The following is a 27,965-nucleotide window of genomic DNA, read 5'->3' as shown; positions in this document are numbered from 1 at the left end:
CTGGGTTCAGCCCCAGACACAGGATTTCAGGCACTTGGGCCAGTTTCCTCTGCTGTCCAAGCCTCAGATGTCTCATGTGTATAGAGAGAGAGGGTCACCTGAAGGGCAGGTGTGACAGCTTAGCTCAGCACAGGACATGTGTGCATGCTCCACAGAGAGTACTGAGAGCTAGAGATAGCATCCTAGAACAGCTGTTCGGCTCTTTGCAAAGCACTCTTTTGTTCCGCTACGGTTTTCTCTTCTGGCTGGATAACCCCTGATCCTTTGACTCACTCCTTTGCTCATTCCTTCATTCATCCTGTCCACAAAGACCTGCCGGTCACGGAACTAGATGCTGGTATCCAGCGATGGTATACATCTGTCCATTGAACCTCCTCTGGACATGTCCCGCTCCACGCAGAACGCGCCTGTCTAAAAATGTGTCCAAAGCTCAACTAGATACTCTGCAACCGTAGCTTGATCAAGAGAGACTGGCAAGAACTGTCCCCTCCCTTCGGGCCATTGTTTAAGCTACAGTACTTCTAATGCTGCAGCCTTCTGGCAAGCGCAGCGTCATACAGCTAGAAGCCACGAAAACCCAAGGCTTTTTCTCTTGGGCTATGGTTCCACTAGTCATCGTGCACTTAATTCTTTAACCAGAGTTTAGGATGTTTACGAACAATCCGGTTCAGGTCTTGTTCAATTGGAAGCTCCCAGTACAGCCCAAGTCGGGTGTGATTTACCAAAATCCATAAAGCCATTTCTACCCAGCTGTGGGGAGACGCAGGAAGAGGGGTCAGGGAGATGCACCATGGATCATTTGCGTAGAAAATAGGGAAGGATGGGGGGGCTTGGGGGTGCCCAGGGCTGTGCTTCCACGTGCCCCCCAGCTCCCACACATTCCCATACAGCCCCAATATGCCAGAGGAGTGGGTGCTCCAGGCCGTCATCCCCCTTCGGCTCTGCTCCCTGGCCCCATCCCGACCCACGACTTCTCCTCTCCCGTTGCAGATGTGGGCTCCGTGGAAGGCCTGGCCTATCACCGTGGCTGGGATACCCTCTACTGGACAAGCTACACAACATCCACCATCACCCGCCACACAGTCGACCAGACCCGCCCGGGGGCCTTCGAGCGTGAGACGGTCATTACCATGTCAGGAGATGACCACCCACGGGCCTTTGTGCTGGATGAGTGCCAGAAGTGAGCTGCTGGGTGCAGGGAGTGGGGAGCGGGGAGGGCTAGGCCACAGGGTGGCAGAAGCTGCCCCAGGCAGCCCCGGGTAGGGGTGTAGCGGCAGGAGAGGCTGACTGTCCCCCAAGATCAGCTACCTCCTTGCTTTGTGACCTTGGACCAGCTATATGAACTGTCTGAGCTTCAGTTTCCTCATCTGTAATATGACAATAATATTTCCGGTGCCCGAACCAAGGGGAGGATCAGGGGGACTCTGAAGGACAATTCTGGCTCAGTGATGAATTGATTCATTCATCGGAGAGCCATGGTCAAGGCACATAGTAGGTCCTCTGTGTTTCTGGCACGTGAAGCTTCAGGCAAAGGTTGTTCACTGAACACCTGCTGTATGGAAGCCTTCATCTGGGCCCATTTAAACCACCTAGCTGGGGAGAAAAACCATAGTGCTGGGAAGTGCAGAGCCTGGTATAGGACGGTATGTGATGACCAAGAAGCATCCCAGAGGCCATGCTGTGGCCCTGGGCCTAGACGTGGGGAGGCCAGGGAGGGGCAGCCCAGACATAGGGCAATGCTTTGAGCAACTGCTAGAGGAGGGGGAGTGCTCTAGGCAGGGAAGGACTGTGAGGGGCCTACCCATGCCCGGTCAGGGAGTCCCCATGGGCAGGAGCAAGCATGCGGATGGCCCAGGAGGCTGGGATCAGGATGCAAGGGAGTCCAGAGCACGAGTCAGGAGGACTTGGGAGGAAATACCCCCGGGTCTCCACCTGCTCTGCTCTCCTGCAGGGCCAGCCCCCCGCTCCATTTCCAATGTGTGGGCCTCTGGTGAACCACCCCCTCACCTTAGAAATCCTGGCCCATGTGAAAACAAAACTGTTTTCCCCAGAACTCAGCAACCCTTGGAATATTTTCCCAAAGCTTTGCTAGGAAACTAAGGGACAAACAAAACCCCAAAACAGCTACTTAGAAACGGGGAGTGTACCAAACCTAGATTCCTTACCCTGATGTCACTCAAGTCCAGCCTCAGCCCGGCCTGCCTGGCCCTGCAGACCAGCACAAGGGCCCTCTCCCTGGTCTGCCTCACCCTGGCCTGCACATACATGGCTCAAGACAAAGATCCTCTCTTCCCTCTGTGACCCTTGGTGACTTTACTTGTCTTGGGCTGGCCCCAGGGCCTGTCGCTTATGGGCCTGGAGCCTCCATGAAGGGGTGGTGCTGCTGGGTACCCCTGCCTGCCTCCCACCCCCAATCCAGAGATGATGGAGCACTGTGGCTTCTAGAAGCTCCCTCATGGCTGCCCACCAGGTTCCTTTGCTCTGAGCCCAGGGGATTCCATCATTCACTCAGCAAATGGCTTTTGAGAACCGACGATGTGCCGAGGAGCCAGGGGAGGATGAGATGGACCTTGGCTCTACCTCAGGCCTATTTGATGTTAATCATGAGGCTTCAGGGAGCTTTATGAGTGTGTAACAGGACGTGACCCAGCTGGATATCAAGGAACGTGTCCTCAAGGCAGCAGCACCTGAGCTGGGGTCTGGAGGATGACCCGGGTGAACTGAAGCCAGGGCAGGGTGCAGGAGAAAGAGCTGAACTCTCTGGGAGAGGCCCTCTCTTGGCCAGAAGGAGCGAGTGCTGGGGGGGCGGGCAGTGTGCACCCAGATGAAGGAGACAGGGACCTCCTGCTGAGCCTACCCTACAGCTGGCCCTCAGGAAAGCCCCTCCTCCCGGGCCTCCCCCACCCCCACCCCAGCCCCTCCCTGGGGCGTGGTTTTACCAAGCCTGGAACCCTCAGCTGTGGGACATGTCCTTCTTCCACACGCAACAGTTTGTCACGGTAAAAGGAAAGCCACTTCCTACCACAGAGTCAACTGGTCCCTACCTGAGGGTATGGAAGTCCCTGGTTGGGGACCAACAACACCAGGAGGCTGACTCTAGCAGCTGCGCCTGGGACACCCATTTTCTCCTGTGGAGGCCAGAGAGAGATGGCACCATCCTCGATGGCATCATGCCACCGTCCAAACTCCCATCCTGATTCCAGGAGCCATCCAGAACCGCCCCCAAGCTGCGGCTCAGACTCCAAATAGGCAAAAGCCTGAAATTATGGAGAGGGTGCTTTTCAAGAACTTCTTGAGGGTAGGATCTGTGTGTCCCTGGCACTGGCAGACACGAGACACTCACAAGGGTGTCCTGGATGCCGGGCGAAAAGCAGTTAAGAATAAAAGACTGGGAAATAGTCCTGTGACATCATTAGGTGAACATTAACTCTTAATCCTTCAACCGTTCTACGAGGCAGGTAGTAGTATTATCCCCGCCTCATAGAGAAGGAAACTGAGGCACAGAGAAGTTAAGTCACTTCCTGAGGTTCCTCACTGGTAAGTGGCAGGGCTCTGATCGGAACCCAGAGCCTGCCTTACTCGGCTACACTGTCTCTCAGTAAAGGCAGATAGTCGTTGCCCAGACGCTGAGAAATCCGTGTACACGCGTACCCACACAGAGACCCTGTGGCAGCTGCCCGCTCTGGGCGCCGGGGCTGTGTTGGCCTTGGTGGCTGTGAGGCTGCCTGGGGTGCTGGCATCTGGGTCACACCCTGGCTGACCCTTGGGTTCTGGTCGATTCCTGGCCCTCGCCCGGGCCCTCCACGACAGACTCCCCGGCTTTGACTCCTGATCCCCGTGGCTCTCCCTTCCCCCAGCCTGATGTTCTGGACCAACTGGAACGAGCAGCACCCCAGCATCATGCGGGCAGCCCTGTCGGGAGCCAATGTCCTGACTCTCATCGAGAAGGACATCCGCACCCCCAACGGCCTGGCCATCGACCACCGTGCCGAGAAGCTCTACTTCTCCGACGCCACCCTGGACAAGATCGAGCGGTGCGAGTATGACGGCTCTCACCGCTATGTGAGTCTGGGGTCGCCGACGGAGCGGGGGGCTCGAGGTGGGCTGGGGTCAGGGGACAGCTGGTCAGCCAAGAAGGAGATGGCCCAGGCAGAAAGGGAGGCGCCCTGGTGGGATGATTCTGGAGGAGAATGAGGCACAAACATTGCCACTTAGCTGTGTGGCCGCGTGCGGCCCTCATCCTGTGCAGGCTCGGCTTCCTCGTCGGTTCAGTGTGGAAACGGCAAGATGCGTCTGTGGGTCCTTCCCCCTCCAGACCGTGTCCGGGGACCCTTGCCCCTGGGGCCAGCTGCAGTGGGGTGGACTTGGGGAGAGGCCCGAGCCCGCCCGTGATGGGCCCCGTGCTGTTGCCACAGGTGATCCTGAAGTCGGAGCCAGTCCACCCCTTCGGGCTGGCTGTGTACGGGGAGCACATCTTCTGGACCGACTGGGTGCGGCGAGCCGTGCAGCGGGCCAACAAGTACGTGGGCAGTGACATGAAGCTGCTGCGCGTGGACATCCCCCAGCAGCCCATGGGCATCATCGCCGTGGCCAATGACACCAACAGCTGTGAGTGGGGCCACTGCCACCAGCCTTGCTCTCCTGCCCATGGTGCCAGCACGTACACACACACACGCATGCACACACACGCACACACACGCACGCACACACACGCACGACGCACGCACTACACCCTGGTCTCGTTCTCCCAGAGCCTCCATGTGCAGACATACACTTGTACACACCTTCACCCCCAAGAAACTCCAAAATGCCTAACGCTCCTCTACTCCAGCTCCCTCAAGACATCTTTGCGCATGCACACACACACACGTACGCACATTCACACTACCCACCACTGGTCTCACCTGAATCCTTGGACACCCCAGCACATGCCCTAGTCCTTCTCCCACCCAGAACCACATGTGCCCCCAGAGCTGATCACACACATCCCAGGCTCTGCCTACCCCGTGCTCTGCGTGCACGTGTGCGTGTACATGCGTGTGCACAGAGACACTCCCACCCTGGATCTGCCTTGCCCCATGGCCCCCACCCAGATCCGTAGCTTCCCCAGGCCTCTCACACATACTCCTGGGCCCCACCACGATGCTCCTTAGACTTGAATCTCCCCAAGCACACAACGAAGCCCACATCATCCCCTAAGAGCACCCCCCCCACCCCAGGCCCACCCCAAACACTCCCCCTGGCCCTCCCATAGCACTTTTTCTGCTCCCCCAGCCGGGTGCCGCTGTGCCAGGGCTGGGGCTAGGAAGCTCCGTGAAGCTGTGTGAGTGGGTGTGGGCATCCTGTGTGTGCACAGCCAGGGACACTCCTAGCCCATTGTCGTCCGTCCCTGTTCCAGGCGAGCTCTCCCCTTGCCGCGTCAACAATGGGGGCTGCCAGGACCTGTGTCTGCTCACTCACCAAGGCCATGTCAACTGCTCTTGCCGAGGGGGCCGCATCCTCCAAGAGGACCTCACCTGCCGCGGTGAGAGACGGGGGACACTGGTGGGGGACCCTGGGCACACACTGGGGACCATCACCTCCCAGACTCCAACAGCCCGGCCCCCCGAATAGTTTTACCAAGGAGAAACTGAGGATGACCTGAGTTCCGGGGGGTAGAGGGGTAGAAGCACTCGAGGCCCCAGGGCCCAGGCTCATGAGGCTCCCTCCACGCCCCCTCCAGCCGTGAACTCCTCCTGCCGGGCACAAGATGAGTTCGACTGTGCCAACGGCGAATGCATCAACTTCAGCCTGACTTGTGATGGTGTCTCCCACTGCAAGGACAAGTCTGACGAGAAGCCATCCTACTGTAGTAAGGCGCCCCCTGCAGCCTCAGCGCCCCGCCTTCCTCCCTTCCCCCTGGCCTCCAGGCTCCCCAGCCTCTGCCTCCAGCAGGGCCCAGCGTAGGAGTGAGGGGAGCAAAAGCTCCATGACCCACTCCGTGGCTGAGGAGTCTGGGGAGGTCGTGAAGGGCAGAAGCACCGCCAACCCTGGGCCAGACCCAGAGCAGGGCTGAGCAGGTTGTCAAGGGAACAGACGAGCGAGGTCCCACCGGAGGCAGCGCCTCCCCCGGAGCTGCTGCTGACCGGTGGCCCACTCCCCTGCTCCCCTCCGCAGACTCACGCCGCTGCAAGAAGACCTTCCGCCAATGCAACAACGGGCGCTGTGTGTCCAACATGCTCTGGTGCAACGGGGCGGACGACTGCGGGGACGGCTCCGACGAGATTCCCTGCAACAGTGAGTGGGACCCCGCTTCCGTCCCCCCCACCTCCCCAGGCCCCACAGGGTCTGCTTCAGCGCGCTCTGCGGGGGTGCCTAGGGTCTCCTGGTCCCCATGGCGGGGCGGGGGGCTCTGGCCTGATGGCCTTGGGGTGGGTGCTGTTCTAGAGACGGCCTGCGGCGTGGGCGAGTTCCGCTGCCGGGATGGCACCTGCATTGGGAACTCCAGCCGCTGCAACCAGTTTGTGGACTGCGAGGACGCCTCTGACGAGATGAACTGCAGTGAGTGACACCAGTCCCCTGCGCCTCCTAGTCCTGCTCCCTCGCCTCCTGCCTGGCCTGCTCGCTTGACGGCCTCGGTCCCCTCACAGCCTGTGTGCTCCTGCCCCCTGACTCCAGGCCTGGGCTCCGGGGTGGCATGAGTAGAAGGGGCGGTCAGCATCTCCTCCCCTGAAGGGTACCAGGCCACTTTCTAAAACACCAAGGGCAGCTCCGGGGGAGGGAGTGTGGAGGGAACCGGGTGTTACCTGCATCCCTGCCCCCACCAGGCGCCACCGACTGCAGCAGCTACTTCCGCCTGGGCGTGAAAGGTGTGCGCTTCCAGCCCTGTGAGCGGACCTCCCTCTGCTACGCCCCTAGCTGGGTGTGTGATGGTGCCAACGACTGCGGGGACTACAGCGACGAGCGCGACTGCCCAGGTCCCGCCTCGGGCTGGGTGTGCGGCGGTCGGCGGGCCCTCCAGGGCGCCAGTGCCCTCACGCCTCCCTCTCCCCCCAGGAGTGAAGCGCCCCAGATGCCCCCTGAATTACTTCGCCTGCCCCAGCGGGCGCTGCATCCCCATGAGCTGGACGTGTGACAAGGAGGACGACTGTGAACACGGCGAGGATGAGACCCACTGCAGTGAGTGCCCCACCGCAGCGCCCACCCACCATGGCCACGGAGTCCCAGTCCATGCCCCACCTTTCAGTTCCCTCCCAGGAAGTGTCCCCTTGGGAGAAGGGCACCCAGGGCCCCCCTGTCTAGCTCATGCTGAGCCCCCACAAAGGGATGCCTTGGGTCTCTCCTGTCCGTCCTCCACCTGCCTGCCCAACAGAGTGCCCTGCCGTCCCCTCCCCCATCTCACTTTGGTTTCCAACCGCCCCAGACAAGTTCTGCTCGGAGGCCCAGTTTGAGTGCCAGAACCATCGCTGCATCTCCAAGCAGTGGTTGTGTGACGGCAGTGACGACTGCGGGGACGGCTCGGACGAGGCGGCTCACTGCGGTGAGGGGTGGCTGTGGTCAGCTCAGGGAGGGGCTCCTGAGGGACAGACGCCCCCACCCCACCCACACACCCACACACCCTACTACAGGAGGGGCGGCATGAGCGTGGGGATGTCACACCAACTGCCCAGCCCGCTGTGCCTGCTCCTGAATCTCTTGGCGGCTCCCTGTCCCCCCAACAGAAGGCAAGACATGCGGCCCCTCCTCCTTCTCCTGCCCCGGCACCCACGTGTGTGTCCCCGAGCGCTGGCTCTGTGACGGTGACAAGGACTGTGCAGACGGTGCTGATGAGAGCATCACAGCTGGCTGCTGTGAGTGGCGGAGGGGGGTGGTGTGAGGAGTGGGGTGGGTGGCAGGTGGCCACAGTCTCACTCTACAGAAGGGGAAACTGAGGCCAAGGAGAGGCGGTGCTTCAGCCGGGGTCGCTCAGGTGGTTAGTGGCAGAGCCCTGTCTACAACCCAGATGGCTGGCTGTGCACTCGGACCCCAAGAAGGTCCCGGGGACAGGCAGCGGCTGGTCAGGTGGGGGCTGAGGGGCCACGTCCGCCCGTCTCCATCCGCAGTGTACAATAGCACCTGCGACGACCGCGAGTTCATGTGCCAGAATCGCCAGTGCATCCCCAAGCACTTCGTGTGCGACCACGACCGGGACTGCGCAGACGGCTCCGACGAGTCCCCCGAGTGTGGTGAGGGTGCTGGGCCTCCGGCGGGCGGGCCGGCCTGCGGGGGGTGGGGGGGCAGAGTGGCGGTGGCAGCAGGGGCGTGCCCTGCCCTCCCTGCACCTGGGCCCCCGCCGGAGCCTCCAGCCTCACCCCCTGACCCCGCCCCTCCGCCCCCAGAGTACCCGACCTGTGGTCCTAACGAGTTCCGCTGCGCCAACGGGCGCTGTCTGAGCTCCCGCCAGTGGGCGTGCGACGGCGAAAACGACTGCCACGACCAGAGCGACGAGGCCCCCAAGAACCCGCACTGCAGCAGCTCAGGTGGGCCCAAAGCCCGGCCCCTCCCAAGCTTCGCCCCCCCATCCCCGCCCCCCCCCCCCCCCCGCCGACCTGCCCCTCCCCCCCCAGAGCACAAGTGCAACGCCTCCTCGCAGTTCCTGTGCAGCAGCGGGCGCTGTGTGGCCGAGACTCTGCTCTGCAACGGGCAGGACGACTGCGGGGACGGCTCGGACGAGCGCGGCTGCCACGTCAACGAGTGTCTCAGCCGCAAGCTCAGTGGCTGTAGCCAGGACTGCGAGGACCTCAAGATTGGCTTCAAGGTGTGCCCCACCCCGGAGTGGGAGCTCCCACACCCCCAAGGCCGGCAGGAGCTCCGTTCCCCACCCCCTATTCATTCATTTGCTGTCTCATTCATTCGTTCGTTCACCGAGGGCGCATTGGGCACCTAGGCTGCCGGGCAGTGTTCTAGGCGCCGAGGCCCCGGTGGGGAACGGAAGCGAAGCCTGTGCTTGGGGTCCTCCCTCTCTTTGGACGGTAGAGCCAGCAAGGGCTGTGGGAAAGGAGGGATGTGCAGATGTCAGGGGGGCGCCAGAGGTAGGGGTACCCAGCTCAAGAGCGAGGCCCGACGGGAGCACCGAATCTGGGAGTTTTCACCGTAGAGACAGCATTTAAATCCGTGAGCCCGGAGAAGTTCCCCAAGGGAGTGAGTGTAGGTGGAAAAGAGGGGAGGCCCAAGGCCTGAGCCCTGTGCTCAGCCACACCAAGGCCGGTGGGGGGTGGTTTGTGAGGGCGGCCGGCAGAGGAGCCTGAGAAGGGGCAGCGGCTGGGGTGGGAAAGCAGCCGAGTGAAGAGAGCCTCGGAGGAGGAGCATGATCGGCTCCGTCAGATAGTGCTCACGGGCCACATAAGATGAGGCCTAAGCGTCATCCTCTGGGGATAGAAGCAGGGTGGTCATGGGTCACCGCCGTGTGAGAGCCAGACTGCTGGCACGGGGCAGCTCAGTCCGTGCTTGCTGCCTGCCCACCCTGCCAGCCTCGGTTTCCCCAGCAGAGCCAGCCGCCCCGGGGTGGAGGGAGCCGGAGCCCCAGTCTCCAGGGGCGGGGTGGGGGAGGGGAGGCCCAGCCCAAGGCTCCCTGTGCCCGCAGTGTCGCTGCCGCCCCGGCTTCCGCCTGAAGGACGACGGCCGGACGTGTGCTGACGTGGATGAGTGCAGCTCCACGTTCCCCTGCAGTCAGCGCTGCATCAACACACATGGCAGCTACAAGTGTCTGTGCGTGGAGGGCTACGCCCCCCGCGGTGGCGACCCCCACAGCTGCAAAGCCGTGACTGGTGAGACAGGCACCTGGAGGGCATCTGAGGGCGCGCACAGCTGGGGGCCGGGGGTGCTGGCACGTGCCACAGCTGAGCCAGGCTGAGCCAGGACGCTCTCCCTCCAGATGAGGAGCCGTTCCTGATCTTTGCCAACCGGTACTACCTACGCAAGCTCAACCTGGATGGCTCCAACTACACGCTGCTTAAGCAGGTGCCGGGCCTGGCCCTCCTCACCCCCCCTTGTCTCCCCAGGCCCAGAGCTACGTACTCTGCCCTGTACAGCCCCCTCATCCTCCCCACTTGGGCCCGTGTTCGTCACCCCTACTGACTTCTCCAGCCACCCGTGTCCTGATCCTGTGGTCCTCCTTCCCCCCCGCCCCCCATATCCAGGGCCTGAACAACGCCGTCGCCTTGGACTTTGACTACCGAGAGCAGATGATTTACTGGACGGACGTGACGACCCAGGGCAGCATGATCCGAAGAATGCACCTTAACGGGAGTAACGTGCAGGTGATGCCCGGGTCACTGCACAACTCTGCTTGTCCTGGCTTCTCCCTCCCCTCCAAGCTCAGAGAGTGAGGTCTGGGAGATTCCTCCTGCTCTTTTCCTAGTCATCGGTAGCTTCCCCCTTAGGGCTGGCCTCTCTTAAATGCACACCCCAGGTACTATGGGGTTTGGGGTGCGGTCTCTCTCACCTGGAGACCCCTGTCCTAGAGCCTCCGCCAACACCAGGCCCAGCACTGGGCCTTCTCCATCCGTTGTCCTCCCTGCCAAGCTGGAGGACGGAGCTCCGCTTCACTTGACACCTGGGGGAAGACTGAGGGTCCCGCCCCAGGTCACCCAGAGCTCTTCCTTCCCTGCCCCTGCCCACAGGTGCTGCATCGGACAGGCCTCAGCAACCCGGACGGCCTGGCTGTGGACTGGGTGGGCGGCAACCTGTACTGGTGTGACAAAGGCCGGGATACCATCGAGGTGTCCAAGCTCAACGGGGCCTACCGGACAGTGCTGGTCAGCTCTGGCCTCCGTGAGCCCAGGGCTCTGGTGGTGGATGTCCAGAACGGGTACGCGGGTGAAGAGGGTTGGGGGAGCCCCTGAAAGCCAGCGGTGTGCTCAGGCATCCAGGCCCAGCCTCCCTGAGGGCTCCCGGTGGGCCCAGTCACAGGATCTCTTAGGGCTCACTGCCTGCCCACCTGCCAGGTACCTGTACTGGACAGACTGGGGTGACCACTCACTGATCGGCCGGATAGGCATGGATGGGTCTGGCCGCAGTGTCATCGTGGACACCAAGATCACATGGCCCAACGGCCTGACACTGGACTACGTCACCGAGCGCATCTACTGGGCTGATGCCCGCGAGGACTACATTGAGTTTGCCAGCCTGGATGGCTCTAATCGCCATGTCGGTCAGTGAGGCTGCCTGCGCACAGCAGACCTGGGGGCTGGGGGTCTGAGGCTCCGGAGGATCAGGCCACTGGGGCAAGAGCACAGGATTAAAAGCCAGAGGGCATGGTCTGAGGACACCACGCACCAGGGGTAGGGGGGTCCAGAGCATCTCAGCTTATGGCCCTGGACAAGCCCAGGCATGAGGCCACCATCTGCAACCTCGGGAAGGAGAAAGAGAAGTCCCTTCTTATGCACAGTTCGGGGGGCTCTGAGAAAGGTGAGGGTGAGGCCTGGGGGTGGGGTACTTTGGCACAGGGAATCATAAAATATTACGGAGTAGGAACCTGTTGTCAGAGGCCCAAGTTCGAGTTCCAAGTCTGCCACTTATTAACTGCACGACCTTGGGAAGCCATTTAACCATCCGGAAGCAGGGCAAGTGCCCACCTCAAGGGGTTGTTGTGGGATTAAGGGCGTCCAGTAGGGAAGGTGCTGACCGGCTGCCGGGCCTATTCCCTCCCCGGTCTGCAGTGCTGAGCCAGGACATCCCACACATCTTTGCACTGACCCTGTTTGAGGACTATGTCTACTGGACCGACTGGGAGACCAAGTCCATCAACCGAGCCCACAAGACCACGGGCACCAACAAGACACTCCTCATCAGCACCCTGCACCGGCCCATGGACCTGCATGTCTTCCACGCCTTGCGCCAGCCAGATGGTGAGTAGCCGAGTGGGGGGGAGCAGATGAAGGGTGAGCCTGGTACCACGGGCCCCTGTGGGAGGATGGGGCCCAGCAGGACTGGTTGCAGCCCGCCCCTTCTCCAGCATTGCCTGAGACATGCTTGCCAGACACTGGGAGATTAGGGGGCCTGTAGACAGGCCAAGATCTGGCTTTCAGGAGTTACAGCCCAGCCCGGGGACAGCCGCGGAGTCTCGTAGCAGCAAGCCCCTGAGGGTGTGGACCACCGAGGTGGGACCCCAAAGGCAGGCAGGCCGTAGCTGAGGGCGGGCCCAGGGGAGGCAGTGTACGAGGCTTCAGGGCTGGCCTGATCCTGGGACCTCAAGAAGAGTCCTCTCCTTTCTCTGGCTTCAGCCTCCTCCTAAGAGAGTAGGATTTGGATCCGTCCTACCTCTGCCAGGATAGAGTGGGCTAGGCAGCCTTCAGAAGACCAGAAAGTGTGGCACCAGGGAGTGCCGGCTTCACTCTGCCGGAGGCCCGTAGCTCAGGGAGCCTGGCCCATACACTGGGCCCAGTCGGCTGCGCTTTAGCCACTTTCTCTCCGGCAGTGCCCAATCACCCCTGCAAGGTCAACAATGGTGGCTGCAGCAACCTGTGCCTCCTGTCCCCCGGGGGGGGCCACAAATGTGCCTGTCCCACCAACTTCTACCTGGGCAGCGATGGGCGCACCTGTGTGTCCAACTGCACAGCAAGCCAGGTGAGGCTCTTCCCCCTGACCCCCATTCACCAATGCCTTGCTCCCCCAACCCCCCACACCAGTACCCCCACTCCTCCTCAGACCCCAACACCCGCTCTAATGTCCTCACGCCATCTGGTTTTTCCACGCTAACGCCCCCACATTTCTTGCCTACCTCTTGTCTCCCCACAGCAATACTTTTATACCCGTCACCTCACACAAACACTCCCACACCCTAACCCTGGCCCTCCCTCCCCAGTAACCCCCACGCTGACCCCCCCACGGATACCCCATCACCTGGCCTTCCTGCACTCCTCATATCCCAACCTTCCATCCAGCTCAGCGCCCCCACAAAATACCCTGACCCTCCCGCTTCTTTGAAACATCCCAGCCCCTCAAAAGAAATCCTCCCAAGTTCCCCAGATCCCCACCAACCCCTCTTGCCCCCACCTGCCCTCCAGTTTGTGTGCAAGAACGACAAGTGCATCCCCTTCTGGTGGAAGTGTGACACGGAGGACGATTGTGGGGACCACTCAGACGAGCCCCCGGACTGTCGTAAGTGCCCAGAGCAGGGGTGGCAAGAGGGTCCTGGCTGGCGGCAGCCTGACTCCCGAGGCTCTGAGTGGCCATGCCCAGCCCCAGCCCTTCTGACTCTGAGGCTCCCCTCCCGGCAGCCGAGTTCAAGTGCCGCCCGGGACAGTTCCAGTGCTCAACGGGCATCTGCACCAACCCTGCCTTCATCTGTGATGGGGACAATGACTGCCAGGACAACAGCGACGAGGCCAACTGCGGTAAAGGGCTGCCCAGCCACCGGCTGCCCTTCTTCCCCCCCCCTGGGATTTGGAGGTTTCATACTACACTCCAAGGGCAAGGAAGCTCGGCCCACAACAGCCTCCTCTCCAGGCTGGACTCCTGCTACTCTGGGCCCTGAAGCCAAAGGCTCACTCCCGAGGGGGTGGGGCGTCCCTTCCCTGCCCCTGAATCCTCTGCCCTCCATTAGTTACCCTCCCCTCCTTCCCACCTCCCACAGATATCCACGTCTGCTTGCCCAGTCAGTTCAAGTGCACCAACACCAACCGCTGTATTCCCGGCATCTTCCGCTGCAACGGGCAAGACAACTGTGGGGACGGGGAGGACGAGAGGGACTGCCGTGAGTGCCCGGAACTGTGGGCAGGAAGCGGGCTGGTGGGCAGACAGGCACAAGAACACAGTCCACAGTGAGATCTACCCACCGCTTCTTCTAGGGGCCGCGCCTGCTCTCCAGGAACGTTATTAGATGGGCAACATAAATTATATTGGGTGTGACTTGGCTTGCTCATAAAATCATCATGCTCGGCATAGAGATGTGCAGACCAAAAGCACCCAAACTGGAGCGAAATGGTCCCTTTCTCCTAAGAAATTGCTGGCAGGACCAGGGCCAGAGCTTGGAAGAGGGAGAAGGTGGTGATCTTGAGCTGTGGTGCGGGTGGAACGGGCAGGTCCTCACTCTCTCCCCCACTCTGCAGCCGAAGTGACCTGTGCCCCCAACCAGTTCCAGTGCTCCATCACCAAGCGCTGCATCCCCCGAGTCTGGGTCTGTGACCGGGACAACGACTGTGTGGACGGCAGCGATGAGCCCGCCAATTGCAGTGAGTGGCCTGGTGCCCCTGGATCCCACCTGCCCTCCGTAGTGTCGGCTGCTCCCGCGCCCCACCCCCACTCCTGCGAGGAGCCTCCCCCTCACCACCGGCCGCCCCTTGCAGCCCAGATGACCTGCGGAGTGGATGAGTTCCGCTGCAAGGACTCGGGCCGCTGTATCCCTGCGCGCTGGAAGTGTGACGGAGAGGACGACTGTGGGGACGGCTCCGACGAGCCCAAGGAAGAGTGTGGTGAGCCTCCCCGTCCCCGCTCTCAGGTGAAGGCGTCCAGCTGGCCTCCCGTGCCCACCACCTCCCGTCTGATTCCTCGTCCCCGCCCCCACCGGCCCCTCAGTAGCACACACCTGTGTGGAATCTTCTCTGCCCAACCCACACAGGGGGCTCTGTCGTCCCCGCCCCAGGGCAGCTCCTCTCGCTCGTGCCCCTCCCGCCTCATAACCTCCTTGTGGACCCTGCATCTCAACCAGAGCGCTGCGCGGCCTCCCCCTTGCCTCCCTCGATCCCACTCCTGGCCATCCTACCGTGCCTGTCCGAAACCCTCATACCTGCCCCCGCTCCGTCCCTGACGGCCCCAACGTTTGCCCCCCAATCTTGCCTCCCCTAGACGAGCGTACCTGCGAGCCCTACCAGTTCCGCTGCAAGAACAACCGTTGCGTGCCAGGTCGCTGGCAGTGCGATTATGACAACGACTGTGGGGACAACTCGGATGAGGAGAGCTGCAGTATGTGCCCTCCCACCCCCGCCCCGGCCCGCAGGCTTCCCGCACCCAGACACCTGGGGCACCTCCCCTCTCAGCACCCCTGCCCCCGCCAGGCCGCAGCGGGGGCAGGCGGCCACCTCCCAGGGCTGGGGGTCAGGTGCCCGCTCCCTGCTCACCCCACCCCACCCCGCTCCATGTCGTGTATTTGAGTCTGTGCCATTTCACCTCATCTCATGTTTCTCTCCATTTTCACACTGTCCTCTCGGGGTTGCAGAGGTAGGTATCTCCGATGTGCCCGTGCTCCCACCACACCCCCGCCACTGCCCCAGAGCCCACCCGTCCCTGTGCTGTGCCTCAGCCCATCAGCCTGTACTGGCCTCTCCCTAAACCCTGGTGCTTGTCTCAGTGGTCTTGTCCCTCTCCTGTTCCCCTCGATCCCCCTGCACACAGTCTGTCCTGAGGGCAGAGCCAGGGACCCATGCCCTCTCTCGTGTGGCTGGCCCAGAGGGGTAAGTGTGAGCCCCTGCTGGACCCAGCTAATCCCGTGAGGGCAGCCAGTTGGCTCGCTCGCCATTGGCTGAGCATCGTGGTCGTTTATGCCAGTCACCTGTGGCTCTCAGGGACACAGGGATGGGTGGTATCGCTCTGCCAAGGGCTGGAGAAACCCCGAGGGCTGAGTCCCTGTGCCCACCCTCCTGGGGCCTGTCTCTCCCCTGTCCTTCTCCAGCCCCTCGGCCCTGCTCCGAGAGTGAGTTCTCCTGTGCCAACGGCCGCTGCATCGCTGGGCGCTGGAAATGCGATGGGGACCATGACTGCGCAGATGGTTCCGACGAGGTGGGGAGGGGGACCAGCGGGAGGGGTGGCCTCCAGAGGACCGGGGCGGGACTGCAGGGCTGCCCCGATCTGACCGGGATGCCCGCTCCTGTGCCCACAGAAAGACTGCACTCCCCGTTGTGACATGGACCAGTTCCAGTGCAAGAGCGGCCACTGCATCCCCCTGCGCTGGCGCTGTGACGCGGATGCCGACTGCATGGACGGCAGCGACGAGGAGGCCTGCGGCACTGGCGGTGAGCCCCTCCCGCCGCCCCCGCGCAGCCCAGTCACCGTGCCTTCTCTCCTGCAGTCACTGCTCAGGCAAAAAATCGTTCTTAAGCACCTATCGGGTGCCAGGCGCTGTCCCAGGCATCGGGGATAGAGCAGTGGACGAGACCCAGAGCCTCAGGCTACATTTCTGTGTGGGTTGTGCCCTCCACAGCAGCACTTAGTCAGGGGGCCAGCTGGGCCCAAATCCCGCAGAAACCCATTGGCTGTGTCCATCCAGGCTCCACACGAGTTCCCACAGGGCAGTCCCCGCTCACTTTCCTTTCCCTTTCCCGGGGCAAGGAAGAAGCCCCTGCCCCTGGCTGACCTGCCTGGGCTCGGTGGCCCAAGGCCACATGGTGAAGCTTGCATAAGAGAAGTCTGCAGCTTGGAGCAGAGATCCCCCACCCCCACCCCGACAGGGAGGACAGACGCTCTGGCTCTGCCCTGGTGGGCTGGAACCTAGGTCTCCTGACTCCCAGCCCAGTGCTCCTCCTTTGTGCCTGCCATTGAACTAGGGTAGGCCCCGATGCCCTGCCACAGCCAGCAGAGAAAGAGGGCCCCCTGGACCTCTTTGTACATGCTTCCCCAAAAAGGCCTCTTCTCCCCTAAATAACCAGAGGAGGCCGTTCTGCTCAGCTGCAGGGCTGGTATAAAATTAGGAGGCCTGGGTTCGTTCTGGCTGGACCACTGCTTGCCTGGTGATCCCTCTGGGCCTCCACCTGTGGTGGGGCGGGGGGCAAGATCCTGCCGCCAGCAGCCAGCCTGGGGCTCAGGGCTCACTGTGGGCTCTTTGCGGTCCGCCGGTGCCCAGTGCGGACCTGCCCCCTGGACGAGTTCCAGTGCAACAACACTCTGTGCAAGCCGCTGGCATGGAAGTGCGACGGCGAGGACGACTGCGGGGACAACTCCGACGAAAACCCGGAGGAGTGCGGTGAGGCGGGGGGCGGGGCCCGGGGGCGGGGGCGGGGGCGGGGCTCTCACACCGCGCGGGGCTCCAGCGCCGCCTCCCAGGCTGATTCTGGCTCCCGTGCGCTCCCACCGCTGCAGCCCGGTTCGTGTGCCCTCCTAACCGGCCCTTCCGTTGCAAGAACGACCGCGTCTGCCTGTGGATCGGGCGCCAGTGCGACGGCACCGACAACTGTGGGGATGGGACTGATGAGGAGGACTGTGGTGAGCAGGGAGCCAGTGGAAGGAGCCTGGCGCCGGCGGGCGCGGGCTGCGCCCTAGTTTGGGTGCTCAGGGGCTGGGGGGTGGGCCGAGTGCGAACTGCGCCTGGGGAGGGGGAGGAGCCAAGGCCGGGAGCCCGGGGGCGCTTCCTTGGGAGAGAGAAGCCCCTGGAGAAAGCCCGGGAGGCTTCCTGGCGCCTAGGTCTTGAGGTGGAGCTTGGGACTCTGAATGTTTAGGCAGCAACCCCCGAAGCTTGACAGACAGCCACAGGGGGTCCCTGCGGCTGGAGGCCGTGGGGTGGCGAATAGTCAGATCTGAAGCCCCCGCCCTCCGCAGAGCCCCCCACGGCCCAGACCCCCCACTGCAAAGACAAGAAGGAGTTCCTGTGCCAGAACCAGCGCTGCCTGTCCTCCTCGCTGCGCTGCAACATGCTGGACGACTGCGGGGACGGCTCGGACGAGGAGGACTGCAGCATCGGTAAGCCCCGCGCTGGGCTGCGGGGCGGGGGGGGGGGGGGGGGGGAGGGCGCCGCGGGGCAGAGAACCGAGGCCCCGGCCCAGGGCGGCTCAGGGCAGGGGACCCGCTCTGTCCCCCGCAGACCCCAAGCTGACCAGCTGCGCCACCAACGCCAGCATCTGCGGGGATGAGGCCCGCTGCGTGCGCACCGAGAAAGCCGCCTACTGCGCCTGCCGCTCGGGCTTCCACACCGTGCCAGGCCAGCCCGGATGCCAGGGTAGGAAGGCGGGACTCGGAGGGGGCGGGCAGACACCCAGACTCTCCATGACCCTCCCACCCCCGTGTAACCCCCAGACATCAACGAGTGCCTGCGCTTCGGCACCTGCTCGCAGCTCTGCAACAACACCAAGGGTGGCCACCTCTGCAGCTGCGCGCGCAACTTCATGAAGACGCACAACACCTGCAAGGCCGAAGGTACCGCCCCCAGCCCGCAGAGGACAGGAGTGGGTGGGGCTAGCAACACCTGGATGTAAACCAGGGCTGACATGTGGGAGGGGATGCTTCCCTCCCCGCACTGTGCCAAAGCACAGAACCCCAGACCCACAGGCCCGCTGCCGGGTAGAGGGTGCTGGTTTGGGGGTTGGCTCATCTGAGGAAGTTTGGGGTGGGGGCAGCACACCTATATCCCACATGTGCCTCCTCACCCACCACGCCCCAGAGGAGAGCACACAGGCACGCATCACCACACAATCACGTGTACCCCATTTGCTTTTTGTTTTCAGCTTTAGCGGAGTGTAATTGACAATACTGTCAGATATTTAACGTGTACAGGTGATGATTTGATATATGTACACCTTGTGAAAAGTTTCCTTTCATTGAATTAACACACCATCATCTCATATTTACTTTCTTGGGGGGCAATGAGAACACGTAAGTTCTACTTCTCCATGTCTTTTGGCGCACACCTGCACCTGCCTGAGTACAGAGAGCCCCACCCAGCCGCGCACACACCCGTACCCATGAAGGCATGTGTATACACACAATCCCACCATGGGCGCCCACAAGCACATATCACACGGCGTGCGGCAGTGTGGTGATGCCAGCCGGAGACTGTGGGGAGGCAGAAGTCCCTGGGGCTGGAGAGGCCCAGAAGGTTTTCTAGAGTGGCAGGTCATACCAGATTAGCTTAGGGAAGAAGAGGAGGAAGCCCATCCCAGCAGCAGGCCCGGCATCCCCCAGCCTGGCCTCCTGCCTCTGCCTTTTCCCTCACCCAACACCTGGCCTCTTGTCCGTCCAGGCTCTGAGTATCAGGTCCTCTACATCGCCGACGACAATGAGATCCGCAGCCTGTTCCCCAGTCACCCCCATTCAGCTTACGAGCAGGCCTTCCAGGGTGACGAGAGTGTCCGTATCGATGCCATGGATGTCCATGTCAAGGCCGGCCGTGTCTATTGGACCAACTGGCACACGGGCACCATCTCCTACCGCAGCCTGCCACCTGCCGCGCCTCCCACCACTTCCAACCGCCACCGGCGACAGATTGACCGGGGTGTCACCCACCTCAATGTGAGCACCCCACCTGGGATGGGATCCACACAGATTAGATGGGAAGACTGCAAAGAGCAGATGGTTCAGAGCAGAGTTTGACAGGGCCAGTGGAAGGGGGCAAAGGGTGAGACTGGTGGGCAGGGCAGGCAGGATCGTGTTGTGGGCACGATGACAGGTGGGCAGAGCCATGCCAGTTATCGGTAGTTGGCTCTACCACCTCGCAGCCCAAGGTGGCAGGGCACAGGGCCTTGAGCCTCAGAGCCACATTCAGCTCCTGATGGTCGATGCCACCCTCTGTGTCAGTCTTGGCCGCCCATTTGACCTCTTTGGGCCTCACTTTGTTCCTCAATAGAGCAAGGTAATATCTAATCTAGCAAAACATGAGAAAGCTCTAAGTCGGGCTCATAAGGTAAGTGTCAGTGAATCTCTTCAAAATCAGAGAACTCGCTCTCCGCCTGGGATGACTTGGTAGCAGGGACAAGCCGGCAGGTGGTGGTGGGGATAATGGGCAAGAAGACAAAAGGTAGTAGCCTCTGAAATTGTCATCCGCCCCGTGCAGATTTCAGGGCTCAAGATGCCAAGGGGCATCGCCATCGACTGGGTGGCTGGGAACGTGTACTGGACGGACTCGGGCCGAGATGTGATTGAGGTTGCACAAATGAAGGGCGAGAACCGCAAGACACTCATCTCGGGCATGATCGACGAGCCGCACGCCATTGTGGTGGACCCGCTGAGGGGGTGTGCAGGGTTCCTGCTGGGGGGAGGCATCCGGGCGGTGCTAGGAAGCCCCTGGGAGGGGAGTGGGTACCCAGCATCCCCAAGCATGTGCTTCCCCTTCCAGACCACCCTGAGATCAGAGTCCTCCTCTGGCCCTTGTGACCTCAGGCCACCCCCAGCTCTGGCCCTCCCCAGTGCTGCCTTTGCCAGAACTCCCAGCCGGCCTGCTGGGTAGGGGCCTGACCTCCACTTGGCTGGCTGTCATGTGCCGCCAAGTTCCAGCTCCTCCTTTGCTCCACGGGGCAGTTCTGCCCACTTTGTTGACTCTGGGTCAGCACAGTGTGGTTTTAGAGTAAAAGATCCTTAACCTGGGCAGAAAGCTGACTCCCCTGGTTTTCTCTGGAGGAGGTAGACAGGACACTCTCCTCCCAATACCCAGCAGTCCCTGTGCCCAGGCCATAACCTGGTGGCCCACCTTGCTCAGCCTCCTCTGGCAGTCCCAAGGCCTACCCACACTTCTTCTCCTTCCCTAGCACCATGTACTGGTCAGACTGGGGGAATCACCCCAAAATTGAAACAGCAGCAATGGATGGGACCCTTCGGGAGACACTGGTACAGGACAACATCCAATGGCCCACAGGTCTGTGGCAGCAGGGGGCAGGGGATATGGGAGGGGTGGGCTTGCTGAGCCTGAGGTCACATAAAAGCTAGGAGGGGAAGGGGCTTGGACTGGGATAGACAATGAGTCGTGGAGGCTTTTCCTCGACATGACTAGGAGTGGTCGTGGAAACAGAACGGAGCTGTCCCAAACATGGAGACAGTTCTGCTTTTCCTCGAGCCTAGGGTGGGAGAGGCTGGGCCTTCACAGTGCTCTCTGCCTCCCGCCCCCGCCCAGGCCTGGCTGTGGATTATCACAATGAACGGCTATACTGGGCAGATGCCAAGCTCTCAGTCATCGGCAGCATCCGGCTCAATGGCACAGACCCCATCGTGGCTGCTGATAGCAAACGAGGTCAGCATCTGAGAGCAGCCTCAGCTGGCCCTGCCCTTGGGCCTCTTGTCCTCCCCACTGAGTCCAAGGCCTCATCCAGCACCTGCTATCCTCCTCATCCTGGCGCCCAGCAGTCCTGCAGTGCCTTCCAGGCCTCAACCCCTCCTCCCCCACACTGGCCTCCCTCTGTACCAGCCCTGCACTGTCTGGCCCACTTTCCCGTTCATTCATTCCACCAATGAGTATTGAGCTGCATGGAGGCAACAGAGGTGGCAGGAGGAGCTTATTAAATGTAGGGAGAGGGAGCAGAAGTCCATCCTGATCCCAGAAGTCTAGGGCTGATGGGACCTTTTGCCAGTAGGGGCCGCAGGAGGAGGAACAGGTTGGGGGGAGTTCTGTTTGGGACGTGTTGAGTTTGGGGTGCCTGGGAGCCATGGGAGCCAGTGTCCTGGAGAGTGACCAGGGCCTGAGTCCCCTCTGAGTCTACCTCCTCCCCCAGGCCTAAGTCACCCCTTCAGCATCGATGTCTTTGAGGATTACATCTATGGCGTCACCTACATCAACAATCGTGTCTTCAAGATCCATAAGTTCGGACACAGCCCCTTGATCAACCTGACGGGGGGCCTGAGCCACGCGTCTGATGTGGTTCTGTACCACCAACACAAGCAGCCTGAAGGTAGGCAGAGAGGGCAGGCCTGGGGGCAGAGTCTCCAGGCTGTCGCCTCAAGTCTCGATGGGCGGGGGGGGCAGGTCCTGGGTCCCCAAGGCTCAGCATCCTCCCACCCCTGCCCGCACCTGCAGTGACCAACCCCTGTGACCGCAAGAAGTGTGAGTGGCTCTGCCTGCTGAGCCCCAGTGGGCCTGTCTGCACCTGTCCCAACGGGAAGCGGCTGGACAACGGCACCTGTGTGGCCGTGCCCTCGCCAACGCCCCCACCGGATGGTATGCTCGGGCCCCTCCCGCGGCCCCACCTCCGGCCCCGGGACCCTCTGCCCCGCGACCCCTGAGTTCCCCTCTTTCCCTGGCTCTGTGCCTGACGGTCCTTCCTGCAGCTCCTCGACCGGGAACCTGTAACCTGCAGTGCTTCAACGGCGGCAGCTGCTTCCTCAACGCGCGGAGGCAGCCCAAGTGCCGCTGCCAGCCCCGTTACACGGGCGACAAGTGTGAGCTGGACCAGTGCTGGGAGTACTGCCGCAACGGAGGCACCTGCGCGGCCTCCCCCTCCGGTATGGCCTTCCCTTCTGCTGCCAGGCCTGCTCCTGGCTCCTCGGCGTGCACCGCCTCCCCCCCCCCCACTGAGGCCCCCAGCCTCTCAGCCGCCAGCTCCACCCCGGGCGGGTCTCCGGCGGCCACCCCCCGCCGTCCTCCCTGGCTTCACCTCTGCCCCTCGCCCCGTCCCGCCTCACTCCCCCAGCCCATGGCCCCAGTCGCGTCCCTCTGCTGCCCGCCGTCCACCCGGGTCCCCCGGCCCCGCTCCCCCCGCAGCAGGGCCGGCGCCTCGGGGGCCACAGCCCCGCTCACACATCCTCTCCCGCCAGGCATGCCCACGTGCCGGTGCCCCACGGGCTTCACGGGCCCCAAATGCACCCAGCAGGTGTGTGCAGGCTACTGCGCCAACAACAGCACCTGCACCGTCAACCAGGGCAACCAGCCCCAGTGCCGATGCCCACCGGGCTTCCTGGGGGACCGCTGCCAGTACCGTGAGTGAGCCACCCCCGGGCCCCGGAGGGGGGCGCCCAGCTGGCCGTCACAGGGGCATGCTGTAGGGAGGGAGGCCGCTCGCGGCTCGGGCGGGCTCAGGTTGCTCCCCGCAGAGGCTCAAGGTGGCGAGCCCCCTGGCGTCAGGATTGTTCCCCGAAAGCAGTGCCGTCAGGCTGTTTGGGGCCGTGTCCTCATGCTCTGAGTCTGCGACGGGGGGTTGGCCACGGGGGCTCAGGAGGAGGTGGGAGTCACCTACAAGACCTGGGGGGTCGCCTCAGGTGTCCACAAGCTGGGGAGGACCTCGTGAGGGCGGGGCTTGAGACACCTCCCCGCCCCGCCCCCACAGGGCAGTGCTCTGGCTACTGTGAGAACCTGGGCACGTGCCAGATGGCCGCCGACGGCTCCCGGCAGTGCCGCTGCACCGCCCACTTCGAGGGACCGAGGTGTGACGTAAACAAGTGCAGCCGCTGCCTCGACGGAGCCTGCGTGGTCAACAAGCAGAGTGGGGACGTCACCTGCAAGTGAGTGGGGCCTGCCCCGCAGTCCTGCCCGGCCCAGACCCTGCCCTGGCCCAGCCTTGGGCCCCCTGGCCTGGCCCCCCTCCGCCCGCCCCTCCCTCGGCGCCTCAGCCACCCGCTCCCAGCCCAGCCAGCCTGCCATTCCTCCCCGCAGCTGCTCCGATGGCCGGGTGGCCCCCAGCTGTCTGACCTGCGTCGGCCACTGCAGCAATGGCGGCTCCTGCACCATGAACAGCAAAATGATGCCCGAGTGCCTGTGAGTTGGACCTGAGCCTTCCCGAGACCTAGCTCATCCCCACCGCCCCCAAATCTGAGCAGGGACCCTCGGGACCCTGCGGCCCCTCCCAGTTCCGTGGCAGCCATGGCTGTGGAGGCCGTGCCTGCTCAGGTCTGCCCCTCCTGCCTGCAGGTGCCCACCCCACATGGCAGGACCCCGGTGTGAGGAGCAGGTGGTCAGCCAACAGCAGCCTGGACGTAGGTGGCAGGGGATGGGGAGGCAGAGCTCCAGGGGCCTGCAGCAGGGAGATTTTAGCCTCCTGTTTTCCCTGATCCCCTCTGACTCCGTTTCCCACCTCCTCCCCTCCAGATATGGCCTCCATCCTCATCCCTCTGCTGTTGCTGCTGCTGATGCTTCTGGTAGCTGGAGTGGTATTCTGGTACAAGCGGCGAGTCCGAGGGTGAGTTATGGAAAATTCTGGCTATTAGTTTACCATCCTAGCCTTGCCCTCCTAGAATCCCTGCCCCATTAAAATCCTGCTTCCCCCAGGGCTAAGGGCTTCCAGCACCAGCGGATGACCAACGGGGCCATGAATGTGGAGATTGGGAACCCCACCTATAAGATGTATGAAGGCGGGGAGCCTGATGATGTAGGGGGCCTACTGGATGCTGACTTTGCCCTGGACCCTGACAAGGTGGGCCGGGAGGACAGAGGAGGAGGCTTCCAGGGTAGAGACAAGAGACTGTGGGTGGGACGATGAAGGGCACTGGGTTGGATGATGGAATGGAGGTGGGGCGCCGGGCACCTGGGCCACAGATCCCATCCCCTGAGCCCCACTTGAACCCTCTGTCACCTTGCAGCCCACCAACTTCACCAACCCCGTGTACGCCACACTCTACATGGGTGGTCACGGCAGCCGCCACTCCCTGGCCAGCACGGACGAGAAGCGAGAACTCCTGGGCCGGGGCCCTGAGGACGAGATAGGGGACCCCTTGGCATAGGGCCCTGATCACTGGACTCACCCCAGAGAGCCTCCTGCCCCCTGCCAGAGAAGTCCTTCGATGAGCCCCCTCCTGCCCAACCAGCCCTTCCCCGGCCCTGCCGGGGTGTATAAATGTAAAAATGAAGGAATTACTTTTTATATGTGAGTGAGCAAGTGAGCAAGCGAGCACAGTATTATCTCTTTCCGTTCTCCTCCTTCCTGCCTGCTCCTCAGCAGCCCCCCCCCCATGCTGCCTTCAGGGAGAGGGGCAGGAGGGTTCTGGGGGCTCCTGCGGCTCACAGGTACCTGCCTCCCACCTTCCACCAAAATGCACCCCCACTGGGAGAGCTGGTGGTGCTGCCTCCCCTCCCTGTACGAGACACTTTGTCAAGGCTCTCCCCTCCCTCGGCCCACCCCCACTCTCACCACCCCCCCCCAGCTCCCTGAGGGCTCCTTCTGGGAAGGGAGAGTCCTTTGCTGCCCCTGTTGGGAAGACTTGGCTCTGGCTGAGGGAGCAAGGAAAGGATGGAATTTTTTAGTTCTTCCTTGGGGGGGGGGGGTGTTCCATGCGCCAGCCCCCACTCTGGGGCACCTCTGAGATGGCCATGCTCAGTACCCCTCCCAGACAGGCCCTCCCCCTCTCCAGTGCCCCCACCGTGGCTCCCAGGGCTGGAGACTTTCTTCGGTAAATGGTCCCCCGGCCTCCCCCACCCTCCCCTGGGGATGAGGAGAAGGTGGGGCACACCCAGAAAGGGCAAGCGGGGCAGCCCCGCTTTGGGGACATGAACGTTTTAATAATTTTTGCTGAACTCCTTTACAACTAAATAACACAGATATTGTTATAAATAAAATTGTAAAAAAAAGAAAAAAAGCCACTTGTGTCTACCTATGAGTGTGAGACTCTGGGAGCTGGGCTGTGCTTGCCTGCTTCTGCCACCAGAGGGAGGCCTGCTCTGTGCTGGAGGCAGGCTGGAGAGTCTGGTCTTCAGTGCCCTTCTCCCTGAGCTCCCTCCCTCTCCATCTGGCTGGCAGGGGAAGGGGGTGGCACTGGACTTGAGGAGGAAGACCTGTTTCTCCTGGCTGTGTGACCTTGAGCCAGAGACTTCACCTTTCTGGATCTCGTATTCTCTCTGGCTCTACGACGGTAACTCCAAAACCTGTTTCTCTGCATTGTCACCACCAGCCTCCCCAAAATGATCTCCCACAGTGAGAAATCCCACCATAAGAACTGAACGCACTGGGGTTGTGAAGGGCTTTCTAATCAGTCCTTCAGGATGTTCCCACACAGCTCTCTCTGCCTGAGTTTGCTCTTGAAGCGCTAACATCATCATGGAGACTAATTAATCAGATGCCAAGAGTAGAACTCTAGATTCAGGAGAAACGGGGGGGGGGTGCCCCTGGACTGAAGGAGAACTGGGAAGACCAGTTAGCCAGGCCCCACTGGCCACCAACAGATCCAGCTCACCCATCATTTTAGACATCCCAGGGGTTGACAGGAAAGGACTGCTATAATCAGAGGGGTCGTAGGTCTACTGCGACCCTCACCCAGAGAGAGGGGAACCTCTTGCAGAAAGTCACACAGCCTTACACTGTCCAAGACTGAGAGAGTTAGAGCACCGCTCTCCCCTTAACAGCAAACGTGAGCTCAGGGAGGGCATCTCCCAAAGGAGGGCACTATGTTGCTTTCTGCCTCCCTCTCTGGTTCAACCTCCTCAGCTTATTCCCTTCTTAAGGAAGCTATGGGCCTAGGCACCTCTAGAAACAAGAACCTTCCCCATCCCTCTTAGCCCTGAGATCCCATCTCCAGCCTCAGCCTCCAAGCCAGTTCTGAGATCGTCCACTGTCTGGGGCACCTCAGAGCCCCAGGGCAGAGTCACCCTGCTGGGGAGAAGAGGCATCCTCCACTGTTGCTTAGGAAGGTTTGTGACCTCATCTGTCCACCAGGTGGCGCACGCACTCCTGCAGCGCTGCTCACCCGTGAGCCCGGCACAGCCCCCTCCCCAACACTAATTATGCACCTGCAGGCGGACCCCAGCCTAGCCTCTCACTTCCTTCCCTCGGGCTCTTCTGCCACACCCCCTCCACCCTCCACCCTCCGCCCGCCGGCTCCCCTCCCTCCCCCAGCGCCCGCCTGTTCCCCACCACCACCGCCCCACCCCCTCGCTCCCTCCCTCTGTCAGCCGTGCATCTGGCGCCCCCGGGGAGCCACTGATTCTCAGCCTGTCGCCTCAAGATCCTGGGCAGAGCGAGAGGGGCCCCCAGCTGCGGCTTGGAACACACACCCCTCCAGTCAGCTTCCTCCCTCTGTCCCTCAGGAACGGCCAGGAAAGAGTCTACCAGGAGGCAGTCCTCGAACTCCTCACCTGGCAAGGACATCGGGCCTAAGACAGAGATGGAGAAGAGACAGGGACTGAGGCTGATACAGACAGAATGAGAGAGAGAGATATGGGGATGGAGAGATGCAAGGGCAGAGGCAAAGACCCAGAGACGGGAGTGGGGTGTGTGTGTGTGTGTGTGTGTGTGTGTGTGTGTGTGTCTATAGCTGGAGACAGAAGGAGGTGACCTAAGACTAGCAAAAGGAGAAGAGATGAGGTGGGGCAGTCGGGATTCCAGAATATCAAGACCCTAGTGATGGGCTGCTACCCCGGGTGCCCTAGGCCTGGGAGTCTCCACTGGCCCCGTCTACTACCTCACAGCAGCCCCTGTGCTTGGCACCTGGGCTCAGGATTCTGGTTGGAGCCTTGGGGCGTCGGGCCTGGCCATTCCTGCCCCTTCCGGCCTCTCTCCTCCCTGCCCCATCTGCACCCAGGTCCCCGCCTCCTGGCTTCTGTCTGTCTCTCTGGGTGTCTCTGTGTCTGCCTCATCTTCTCAGCAACACTGATCCTTTCTGCTGTCTGTCACATCGTTGTATCTGAATATCTCTTTGTATGTGGCTGGGCTTGTCTTTTGGACTGCCAGGGCCAGCGTGTACCTGTGCGTGTGTCCATCTCTGTCTGTGAATGTTTGCTCTCTGCCAAGGCAAGGAGGGGGGTGGGGTCCGAGCACCTGGCTGGGTGTGCTTGTCTCTTGCTGCAAATGTGCATTTGTCTCTGTGTGTGTGTGTGCTCCTGTGTGTGTGTGCATCTGTGTGTGTGCTCCTGTGTGTGTGTGCATCTGTGTGGGGGGGTGGGTGTGCATCTGTGTGTGTGTGTGTGCTCCTGTGGGGGGGGGTGCATCTGTGTGGGGCAGTGTGCCTCTAGGTGTGCACCTGTCTGCATGTGTGTGCTGGTCTCTGCGTGACCATGTTTTGCTCCACCCGTGGGCTCACCTCTGTGTGTGGCCTGCCCCTGTGAATGCATCTGCCTGCGTGCCTAGGGTGGGGGGTGTTGGTGTCTCAGGGCATGCATCTGTCTCTCGGTCTCTTTGCTTGTCCCCATCTCTCACTGTCTAGGTGTCGGTCATACCACAACCTCAGCCACAGCGTCAGCGCATAGCAACAGCTGACAGCTGAAGACTCCCCAGGCAGGGAAGAGAGCGAGACTGGGGGGTGGGGGGGGGGGAGGGAGCCGAGCTGATGAAGAAACAGCCAAGAGGATAGGGACAGAGACAAGGCTGGGGCTGGGGACAGAGACAAGGGCAGAGACGGAAAAGGAAAGGGACGAGGCCCGAGAGGAGCTGGTGGTGAAAGATGGGACAGTGGAAGGG

General features: G+C 61.9%; 1 protein-coding gene across 1 annotated transcript in view; it reads left to right on the top strand.

Annotated features, from left to right (window-relative positions):
- LRP1 (LDL receptor related protein 1) overlaps window positions 1-25,152 on the top strand; it is a 79,511-nt gene extending 54,359 nt beyond the window's left edge. Inside the window, 48 exon segments of the mRNA XM_021687199.2 lie at window positions 991-1,180; window positions 3,858-4,062; window positions 4,416-4,608; window positions 5,399-5,524; window positions 5,723-5,851; window positions 6,157-6,276; window positions 6,427-6,540; window positions 6,807-6,956; window positions 7,036-7,158; window positions 7,403-7,519; window positions 7,701-7,829; window positions 8,082-8,204; window positions 8,358-8,498; window positions 8,586-8,776; window positions 9,602-9,785; window positions 9,893-9,978; window positions 10,158-10,277; window positions 10,641-10,828; window positions 10,965-11,170; window positions 11,679-11,867; window positions 12,437-12,585; window positions 13,026-13,119; window positions 13,239-13,355; window positions 13,595-13,714; window positions 14,070-14,192; window positions 14,307-14,432; window positions 14,806-14,922; window positions 15,629-15,735; window positions 15,836-15,968; window positions 16,796-16,915; window positions 17,032-17,154; window positions 17,488-17,628; window positions 17,750-17,884; window positions 17,962-18,081; window positions 18,905-19,173; window positions 19,715-19,893; window positions 20,406-20,512; window positions 20,768-20,884; window positions 21,363-21,539; window positions 21,665-21,805; window positions 21,916-22,089; window positions 22,402-22,563; window positions 22,911-23,085; window positions 23,237-23,338; window positions 23,492-23,556; window positions 23,669-23,759; window positions 23,849-23,993; window positions 24,160-25,152. Coding sequence (XP_021542874.1) covers window positions 991-1,180; window positions 3,858-4,062; window positions 4,416-4,608; window positions 5,399-5,524; window positions 5,723-5,851; window positions 6,157-6,276; window positions 6,427-6,540; window positions 6,807-6,956; window positions 7,036-7,158; window positions 7,403-7,519; window positions 7,701-7,829; window positions 8,082-8,204; window positions 8,358-8,498; window positions 8,586-8,776; window positions 9,602-9,785; window positions 9,893-9,978; window positions 10,158-10,277; window positions 10,641-10,828; window positions 10,965-11,170; window positions 11,679-11,867; window positions 12,437-12,585; window positions 13,026-13,119; window positions 13,239-13,355; window positions 13,595-13,714; window positions 14,070-14,192; window positions 14,307-14,432; window positions 14,806-14,922; window positions 15,629-15,735; window positions 15,836-15,968; window positions 16,796-16,915; window positions 17,032-17,154; window positions 17,488-17,628; window positions 17,750-17,884; window positions 17,962-18,081; window positions 18,905-19,173; window positions 19,715-19,893; window positions 20,406-20,512; window positions 20,768-20,884; window positions 21,363-21,539; window positions 21,665-21,805; window positions 21,916-22,089; window positions 22,402-22,563; window positions 22,911-23,085; window positions 23,237-23,338; window positions 23,492-23,556; window positions 23,669-23,759; window positions 23,849-23,993; window positions 24,160-24,300 — 6,794 coding nt within the window. The 3' untranslated portion in view covers window positions 24,301-25,152.
- The last annotated feature ends 2,813 nt before the right edge of the window (window positions 25,153-27,965 follow it).

The sequence above is a fragment of the Neomonachus schauinslandi genome, chromosome 5 (assembly GCF_002201575.2).
Source record: "Neomonachus schauinslandi chromosome 5, ASM220157v2, whole genome shotgun sequence".
Lineage (NCBI taxonomy): Eukaryota > Metazoa > Chordata > Mammalia > Carnivora > Phocidae > Neomonachus > Neomonachus schauinslandi.
This window is presented reverse-complemented; position numbering and strand designations above follow the sequence as displayed.